The sequence below is a fragment of the Poecilia reticulata genome, linkage group LG6 (assembly GCF_000633615.1).
Source record: "Poecilia reticulata strain Guanapo linkage group LG6, Guppy_female_1.0+MT, whole genome shotgun sequence".
In the NCBI taxonomy this organism is placed as follows: domain Eukaryota; kingdom Metazoa; phylum Chordata; class Actinopteri; order Cyprinodontiformes; family Poeciliidae; genus Poecilia; species Poecilia reticulata.
This window is the reverse complement of record NC_024336.1, coordinates 30020908-30030733: the sequence shown is the minus strand read 5'-3', so window position 1 is coordinate 30030733 and position 9826 is coordinate 30020908. Positions and strand designations below refer to the sequence as shown.

At 39.8% G+C, this 9826-nt stretch overlaps 1 protein-coding gene across 1 annotated transcript in view; it reads right to left on the bottom strand.

Moving 5' to 3' along the window:
* Positions 1 to 5493: 5493 nt before the first annotated feature.
* aars1 (alanyl-tRNA synthetase 1) overlaps positions 5494 to 9826 on the bottom strand; it is a 16663-nt gene continuing 12330 nt past the window's right edge. The window contains exons 16-20 of the mRNA XM_008412566.2: positions 9423 to 9531; positions 8632 to 8745; positions 8357 to 8563; positions 7235 to 7348; positions 5494 to 6229 (exon numbers count right to left, since the gene is read on the bottom strand). Coding sequence (XP_008410788.1) covers positions 6050 to 6229; positions 7235 to 7348; positions 8357 to 8563; positions 8632 to 8745; positions 9423 to 9531 — 724 coding nt within the window. The 3' untranslated portion in view covers positions 5494 to 6049. The remainder of the gene's footprint in view (positions 6230 to 7234; positions 7349 to 8356; positions 8564 to 8631; positions 8746 to 9422; positions 9532 to 9826) is intronic.

Sequence of the window (9826 nt, the reverse complement as noted above, 5' to 3'; positions counted from 1 at the left end):
GATCCTGAAAGAGGAATGCGTTTTGAAAGTCCACCATAGACATAAAGTTTTGTTTTTATACAGGTTACTTTAGGTTTTTTAATCAGACAAGTTTCAACTGATATGACTAAAGTAAATACAAGAAGCAGTTTTGAAATAATGTTTTCATTTATTAACGAAAAGATCTCTAAAACTATCTGTTGTAAACTGAACCTGACTGTTTGTGGCAACAGCCAGGGGCGGAGCTACAGGGGGGACTGGGGGTGCGGCTGCCCCCTCAAACCGGGCCGGATGGGGACCCGGGCCGGATGTGGCCCGGGTCTGGAGGTGCCAGAGAGGGAGGAATGGTTTCAAGTCGCTTAAATGTCTGATTATAGATGGAGAAAGTGCGCCCTCGCCTGTTAGAAAGGTGTATTTAATGTTAAAGTCAACAGTTTCAGTTTCGCTCCACCGCTCAACAGCGGCTGATGCACGTAAGGGGCCCGGTGATTCGTTAGGGGCCCGGTAATTGGCCCCGCCCCCCGGCCCGACGCTGACTTGTTCCGCTAGTGGCAACAGCGTCAGGATTTCGCCTTTGCTGCGGAGAAACTTGGCCTTTAAGTTCATTGGAGGGTTTTCAAGTGTTGCTATGGTAATAAAATATGTTTTTTAGTAAATGTGAGATATGCCTTTGTGCTGCGTTTGGTCAGCAGTAGTTTGGGCCTCCAGGTTTCTCACGGATGCCGTTTTTGCCTGGTTTCTCTTTCATTAGCTTCTATTAAATGTATAACTGCGTAAATTTAAATTACATAAATAACTCTGCTTAGTGCAGATTCGCCAATTTTGATAAAAAGTTTTTCAGTTAGGATTAGATGTTTTGTTTGGCTGCATTGAAATTAGTGGAATATCTCAGCACACTTGAAATCAGACAAAACTAACTTATTGGAAACTTTTCAGCAAGTTTGTGTTATGTCAATAATTCCTTCCTATTGATGAAAAAGAATATTTCACTTATGACGTGTGGAAAATGTCTTGTTAAAAGTGAAATAATCTGCCAGTTGAACTCGCACTTTTTCATCAATACTGAAGAATTAAAACAAGCTGTTATATCTTGCTGAAAAGTTTCCAATTAGTTAGTTTTGTCTGATTTCAAGTGTGCTAAGATATTTGCACTTGAAACTAGATCAAAATTACTTGGTAGTGTTTTGTGTTTTTGCAGTGCAGAATGATTCTCCTGATATGTATCAAAGTTGGGCCTGGATAGATGTTTTTTCCTCTTTAATAAATGAAATTGTCATTTGAAAAACTGCATTTTGTATCGACTCACACACAAATTTGTGGGGGGAAAAATAAATCTGTAAAGTTTTAGATAAAGGAAAAGGAACAAGTGCGGCTTTCACTTCTCAAAACATCACATTTCTGTTTGTGTGACTGAGATGAGGGATTAAACTTTGTAATATCATGTCTTTGCTCGGTGAGCTCACACAGACAAGCGGCCGTGTTGTTGTTGTTGTTGTTGTGTTTTACCGTAACTCAACGTCCTGCTGGTGTTTTTTCCTCCGCACCAGGTTTTCTGAGAGGCTTCATTGCTGAGCTGGACTCGTGTTAACAGCTGAATCTCATCATATTGTTTGTGTTTCCTGCGTCTTGTCACTTGCTTTCGTGCCTTGTTCGGCTGCTGGACGTCTGCCGCCCGCAGCCGCTTCATCAGCGACGCACACCTGCCACCTTTCTGTTGTTGTTGGTCTCGCTCACATACACACGTCTGGCTGAGAGCTGTGCCTTCTGAGCTGAACTGTTACCCGCGAACGCACCACATGACGTCACACTCTGCCTTCTACTCTCTCGCGGTTGCTAATGGAGACGATGTGAACTCGTATAACGGTCCGTACAAAACTCCTGATTCGGTCTTTGATTTTTTTTTTTCCTTCCAGGTTGCTAGACTTTTTTTTTTTTAAGTATTAAAATATCCAGGATTTAAAAAAAAAGTCGTCTTATCTTTGAAACATTCAGAAAAAACGTCCAAACTCAAGGGATGAACCAGTGTCGTCATCTGACACAAGTTAGCATAAAAACAGTTTAAAATCGGATCTTTAGGCTCTTTGTTACCAGCAGCATCTTCTGCTAAATCTAAACAAAATCTTCTAATATGGAAACACAAACGAGCTGATTTCCAAAAGCTTTGACCATAGTTAACGCTTTGAAACAGATGAAAGAAGTTTAGCAAAGTCTGAAAAATGAACAGCAGCATTAATTCCAGTGATGCCGCTCTTATTTTACTTGTTTATAAATAAAAGCACAATTATATAGCTTTAGCTTAGGCTAGCTTAGCTCAACCCACCTGTGCCCCATGTCTACATAGCGTAGCATTGGTTAGCTTGTTTTAGCCCAACTAATATTCACTAATAAGAGCTAATTTGAGCTATAGCACTATATTTTGGCTAAATTTAGGTTAGTGTAGCCTTCCTATGCTTTCTTTGCTAGCTTAGCTTGTTTTGCCCAACTATGTTTTATTAGCTAGTTCTTGCTTAGCTTAGCTTAGCTTAGCCTACCCCTTGCCAAGCTGCGCTCACACCAGCAAAGTGCTTAGCCATGGTTTTCTACATTTACCTTAGCTATATCACTGTTATTGAATTATGATTAGCCACGACTGAACTGAAACAGCAAAAAGCAGCTAAAACCTGCAAGACAGAAATTGAAAAACCTTCAAAAAGTCTGGAAAATTATTGCTCAGAACTGATTTCGGAAGAATCAAAGGAAGGAAATCAAGGGTTGAATCAGGATTTTTAAAATGGACTCTAATGTGTTTGTTTTTGACATGAAGTATATTAAGATACTGCAACTGAGATGGTCTGATTTCTATGACGTTGTAAAAATAAGACCATTGTAGATAAAAAACAAAGAGTAAATCGCCACTCCCAAAAATTGGACATTTTTTATAAATCTCAAATGTTATTGCAAAAAACATGGAATTTTGAGCTTTGAAAAGTCAAAACCTAAAATAATTTTTTTTAAACTAAAATTTCTGTTTGAAGTAAAACATTTGCTAGAAAATGAAAAATGTTATTTTAATCTCAAATTTTCTAGAATTCTTTTCAGCTAAAAGTTAAAGATTTTGACATCTGGAAAAATTCTGACATTCAATGTTTAAAAATTTTCAGAATTTCCAAGTTTTTTCTAATAAATTTCTGATTGCAAAATTTTAGCTTTCTCGCAAATTTTAAACTTCTGAAACTAAAATTTCTCTGGTTTTTTTTCCTTCTAGAAAATTCCAGAAATCTCCAAATTTCTGAGTTTTGTCTTGAAATTTCAAAATTTTGGAGTTTACATTTTTTCCTGAAAATTTGACAGTGATAAAATTTGAGTTTTTTATTTTAAAACTTTCAACTGTTGGAGATTAGAAGTTTTGGCTTTTTTTCTAGAGAATTTCTGAGATTGGTGTCAAATTTTCAGTTTTTTTCTTTCAACTCTTTTACTTTTGGAGCTCAGAAATTTAGAATTTTTTTTCTAGAACTTTTCTGAGACCAACCAGAAAATTTGTGAGTTTTACTCCTTTTTCCCATCTTTCCCCAATATGTGTCTGTTCATCAGCAGGGACTTTAGATTAAAATGGAAACATCTGAACTCGGGTGTCGGCTCTCATTCAGCTTCATCATGAAAGTGTTAATTATTCATGACCTCCATGCAGACTTTGAACAACAGAACTCGTTTCTCTGCTAAGGAACCATCTCCAGCTGCAGCCCAGGATGTGGTGATCAGATGGGGGGGAGGAGAGCAGCAGGGGCCCTTCAGTCCAAATCAGGTTCCTCCCTCCCACCGACACAGATCTGATTCTTCCACGCAGACGACCTAAAGTAGGTCTTCCCTCCTGCTGTCGGTGTCGACCCACATTCCTCCCTGCAGAAGATTCTTCTGGCTGCACAGAACCACAGCGGTGACTAAAAGCTGCGCCACTTCCTGCAGTTTGGGCCGAAGTCATTTAAAACTGATTTGTATTTGAAAATCCTCTTTGGCGTCAGTGAAACTTGGTACCGATATGTTCAGGGTTATTTTTACTCCGCTTCGTCTGGCACATTACGTTCCGAAGGGGATGTCACGGATCGCCTCGGAGTCGGAAATTTCCATTTTCCTGACCTGAAAAAAAAAAAAAAAAATCCCACTGAGGTCATTAATATTTATACTAAGACTGGATAAGAGGAGCGGAGTGGAAGAACCTGCTGTCAGAGCAAAGATGAGATTTTAACAGAAAAATTGCCAAAATACCAAACTGACGGTGTATTGGGGCTATTTTAGATTTTAAAAAAATTAAATTTCTGCTAAAATTCAGAAATTTTCAGATTGATCTCAGACATTTCCTAGAAAAAAAGAGAAACAAGGAAATTTTTAGATTGAAAAGTCAAGATTTTTTTTTTTATAGAATTTTCTGGGTTTCAAACCTCAAAAATTTGAAGAAAAAAAACAAACAAATGTAATAATTAATGAAAAGTGGATACAAACCATAAAATTAGATTTTTCTTTACATATTTTGCAGCGTCAGCCGACAGAAGCAAATGTTTGGGAATCTGGTAAAAACGACCGGAAACGTTTCAGTAAAAGGTTTTATTCTGCAGCGGTTCTGTTGACGGTAGCAACCAGGCCCGGTCCGATCCTTTCACACGTTGGAAGCATCAGCACTCATGTATTAACCACTGGAACATCTGTAACTCGTGACTCCGCTTTGGTTTTTCTGCTGTTGTGAAAATAAAAACTTCATGAAACAAACGAAGCGTCTGGGAATTTAATCCTGGAAATACGAGACGCATCTCGGATTTAATATTTTAGATTATAAAATAATAAAAACAAAACAAATTTATGCCTGATATGTAAACAATGAGCAGGTTTTAAGTTTAAAATGAGGAAAAACGGAATGAAGGACAAAGGAAGTAGGACACAAGGAAGAACGGAAAGGAAGGACACAAAGGGAAGTAGGACACAACAAAGGAAAGAATGAAATAAAAGAACACAAGGAGGAAAAGAAGACAGGAAGAGTACAAGGAAGAAGGAGGAAGGACACAAAAGAGAAATAGTGTAAGGAAGGAAAGAAAGGACACAAGGAAGGAATTAAAACATAAGGAATGAATGAACAAAGAAGAGAGGAAGGGTACAAGGAATGAATTAAACAAGGAAGGACACGAGGAGGGAAGTAGACAAAAAAAGGACACAAACCTTTAAAGAACAAGGACACATGGAAGGGAAGGAAGTAGGATACAAGGAAGCACACAAGGCAAGAAAAAGATAATCAACGAAGGAAAACAAAGGAAGTAGGAGACAAGGGAAAAAATTAAAAGAATTGAAGAAAACAAGGGAGGAAACAAGGGCCTAATGAAGGAAGCGAGTCGCCATCACTTGATGTTGGTTTAATAACATCGATCAGCATCAGGAGAGGCTGGCGGCTCATTAACTGCCGTCCATCTTATTAAAGTTCCAACGGTTTGTGGTTTTGCTCGCCGACCTTCACATGAGCGGCTCTGAAAGGAATCGCACAGGAAGCGGACGCTTTCGCCAGGCAGGTTTATTCCATCATTATCGACACCAAGCAGCAGCAGCGATGATCAGAAACTCTAAATGTCAGTGGGGAGTTTACACAGACATCATTTAACACAGACATCATTAATCATTTTACAGCAAAATCATAAAAAAAGAGTTTTTTAAAAAAATGATAAACCAGTTTCTACCTGGTTTGGATCAGATTAAGCTTCAGAAGATACACAGAATAAACCCAGAACTTGTCGATGGTGTAAAGACTCAAAAGGAGGAGGAAGCATTAAAACGGGCGGATTATCAGGAGCTGAAGTAATTTGAGTTATTTTCCCTCAGCCGCACGGACCTAGCAAGATGCCAACGCTAGCATTTCTTTTCCCTTCTCACTTAAACATGCAATTAAGTAGCGAACGCATCTCCTTCCAGGTAAAAGTGCATGAGAAGACGCTTCGTATTCAAGCTCCACCCAGACTCAATAAATACGAGTGGCTCATTTTCTGCTGGTTTAGTTTTCTGTCTGACCTACATGGGGAAGAAAAAAACGAGGAAAACGGAGATGGAGTATTTCCCTTCAGTTTTCTCCCAGTTTGAGTCGAGCGAACTCGTTAGCCATCTGTAGCGCCTCCTGCAGGCACTGCGTGTTTCTGCCCGTCGCCTGTGCCGACATGTCTTTGCCGCCGCCTTTTCCGTCCAGCAGAGGGCACAATTCCTGAACCCACTCGCTGGCCTTCAGGCCGCGGTTTGCCACGTCCTGCAGAAGAAGAGGGAGAACTTCAAAATCAAAACATTCCTGAAATGTGTCTGCGATCAGCATTTCTAAAGCAGCTTTCATGTTTCCATGAAAACTGTTAGCATAGGGACATGGACATGCTACGGTAACGTTAGCAAAACAAGCATAGATAGGCTAAACTAAGCTAATGTAAGATCATGATACATTAGCTTAATTTGGGCTGAACTAATCTAAACAAATAAAAACAACTAAGCTAAAATTAGATAAAGGTTAAGATGGCAAGCTAAGCTACCTAGGCTAAATGAAGCCAAGGTGGAAAAAAAATAATAATTAAGATTGACAAAGCTAACGCTGATTAACCTGAGACAAGATATAGAAAACTAAGATAGGTCAAGCAAAACTTTTTAACCAAAGGTGGATTTAGCAAGGCTAGGCTACACTACATTTAGCTACATTAAATTAAGCTAAGCTAAGATAAATACTGGTAAGCAAAAGTAATAGAAATTTAGCTAGAATTAAAAAATCAGCTAATAAACCAAATTAAGCAGTTTGACTAAGGCTGCAATAAGCTATGCTAAACTATAAGTTAAAGAGGCTAAGAATTTTAGCAAAGCTAAACTAAATTAAATAAATAAAAAAAATTTTGAGGTAAGTCAAGGCAAGATTAAAGATTACAAAGGTAGCATAATGTAGCTTTACATTAAAATTAATTAGCATGAATCAACATCAACTAAGAACCAAGAACAGCTAAGATAGACCAACCTAGACTGTACCTGGGTGAGATTAGGGAGGGTAAACTAAACTAAGATAAACTAAATTAATCTAAACTAAATTTAGATTTGGTAGGAAAATAGATAAAGGCAATTTTACCAACTCTTTGCAAAACTAAAAATTGTTGCTCTATATGTCAAACTTTTATCTTTTTCATCATTCAATCCTGTTAATCTGATGCCAAATATCCTAAAAGTCCAGTTTTAAGTAAGTGAGTTATTCATAAGGGATGATTGGTGTGGATGAGTGTCGTACCTGAGGAACCTGACACAGACAGGTGATTTTACCAGCATCAGGGTCAACAGTGAACAACATGGCGGCAGTCTGCGGCGACTGGCTCTTCAGCAGCTTCAGCGACTCGTTTAGAGCCTGAAGTAAAAAATAACACGTTGGATGTTATTCTTCACATCTGGATAAAGGGAAACAAGGTGACTCTTTTACATGCCATCCATCGCCGCGGCGCCATGTTTAGTTAATGGAACAATTTGTTAAATAAAACAAAACCTGCAGGTGTAAATATTAATTTAGTGCAGTTCACCACAGCAAAAGGAAAAAACAACACAGAAAAACCATGAAAAGAAAAGTTGGTTGCTACGACTTGTTGCCGTAGCAACCAACACCACCATTATATGCACCAGGACTAGACACCAAAAAAAAAAAAAAAAAAAAAAAAAATGAGACGTTTCCCAAACATTCAGTCTGTTACAGTTGTATGTAATCAACCATGATATTTATTTAGCGATTATCAATAATTGATTGTTGTGGTTGATCAGCTACCACTGCTAATAGCTAAGCTAACACTGCGGTGGTAGANTAGCTAAGCTAACACTGCGGTGGTAGATTAGCTACCACTGCTAATAGCTAAGCTAACATTGCGGTGGTAGATTAACTACCACTGCTAATAGCTAAGCTAACACTGCGGTGGTAGATTAGCTAACTGAGGCACCTGCTCTACTGATGATTTGTCAGAGTTGGTGTTCATGTCGCCTGTTTTTCCTTTATAACTGAAACACACAGAATTCCACAGAACATCTACATGTTATGTTTGTCATAGTCAAGCTAGCATAACTGAACTACTTCAGCTGAAGTAGTTCAGTGTCATTGTCCTTAGATTTTTTTTTATTAAAACTTTTTCCTGACCTTGTTTTCTAGTTGACAGTTAGTAGTGAAGCATTGCCTCCGTTTTTCTTTCATACATTTAAGATTTATGTTGTGAACTTAACAGCTAAAACCGATGCTAGTCAGAGCTAGCGAGCAGCTTTCTGCCCTCCAGCAGGGCGGCGCTGCAACGCAGCGATCAGGCAGTTCTCTACACTTAAAAACACCAAACGGAGCTTCGTGTCATTTTAAGTATTTTATGAACCCTGTGCCTCTTACTTTTGCTGAGGCTCCGGTTTCCATCTCCATGATGAGCAGCAGCTGGTTGGGGTTGTTCTCGATCTCCTCCTTCGTCTTCTCCAGGACTCTCTTCTGGATGTCGGCCTTGTAGCTGCGGTCCAGGTCGTCCATGGTCTTCTTCAGAGCCTTCAGCGCCTCCCTCATCTCGTCCTTCTGCCACTGAGAGATCAGGGCCGTGCCTATGGACTGCAGGCGACACCGAAGCGTTAAAGCGGAAACAAAGAGCGGCTCTGAAGCGCCGAGACGCCGCCCACCTCGGTCATGTCGGCGATTTCTTTCTGCACGTCTTTGTTCGGGGACGTCTGCTGCTTCACTTTGTCTCCCAGAGCGGACAGGGACAGACGCAGGGCGTCGGCTTTCCGATGCGCCTGCAGGAAAACGAGGAGGGAAGGAGTCAGAGGAGGAGGAAAAACAAGAACAGCAAAATCCACTGAGGAAGATGAAAGACAATGAAAACAAAATGTCTTCAGGGTCGGAGGAGACTTTTCCTTTCAACCTCATTAAAGTTTCACCAGCAAAACGTGAAAATTAGAGAATTCCTACTTCTGTGTTCAATTCTTTCGTTGTTAAATTCAGTAAAAATTTGCCAATCAGCAACCAAAATAAGAATAAAATTAGGCATCAATTGGACTCGAGTACAAATTTTAAATTTACTTCATTGCAGGATCTGTAATTAATTCATCACTTTTTAACTGGAAACTTTTTAAAAATTGACAAAATAAGCAACATTTTCAATTCAAAAACACTTTGCTGGTAAATTATCGACAAAAAAAAGGACAAAAATCAATCATGATTTAGGTAAAAATTAAATAAATAAAATCACCAACTTTTTTTTCCTAAAACATTATTTAAGTTTAAATAAATGACATTTTGTGCTAAATATTTTGGCAGAAAACAAACAATAAAAAGAATCACTAACTCTTTTTTTCCTAAAAGATAATGTAGGTAAAGAAAATAAAGGAAGGTGACGACATAATAAGTGCTTCATTCTGGGAGACGGCAGCGATTTTTTATATTTTTAATTTGCATCATGCGAGTCTCCGACCTTCTGGGCTTCAGCTCCCGTCACGGCGACGATGCGGCGGATGCCCTTAGCGATGGCCTCCTCTGAAACCACGACGAAGGGCGCAGCGTGACCCGAGTTCTGCAGATGGCTGCGGACAGAGGAGACAGCGGCGCATTACTGACCGAGCTGCAGAAAGAGAGCAGGAAGCAGCAAGACGGAGGAGGAGGAGGAAGAGAGGAGGAGGAAGAGAGGAGGAGGAGGAGAGGCGGCTGATTCAGAGCGACAGCAGGAGGCGTCAGGCAGCAGAAATCTAATACTTTAATAACAGAAACGCAGCAGCAATCAGCAGCTTTTAGAGAAACTGGACATGGAGGCCACCAGGGGGCGCTGTGGCCGCCACCAGGAGGCACTGTGGGGGGGGCGCCACCAGGGGGCGCTGTGGG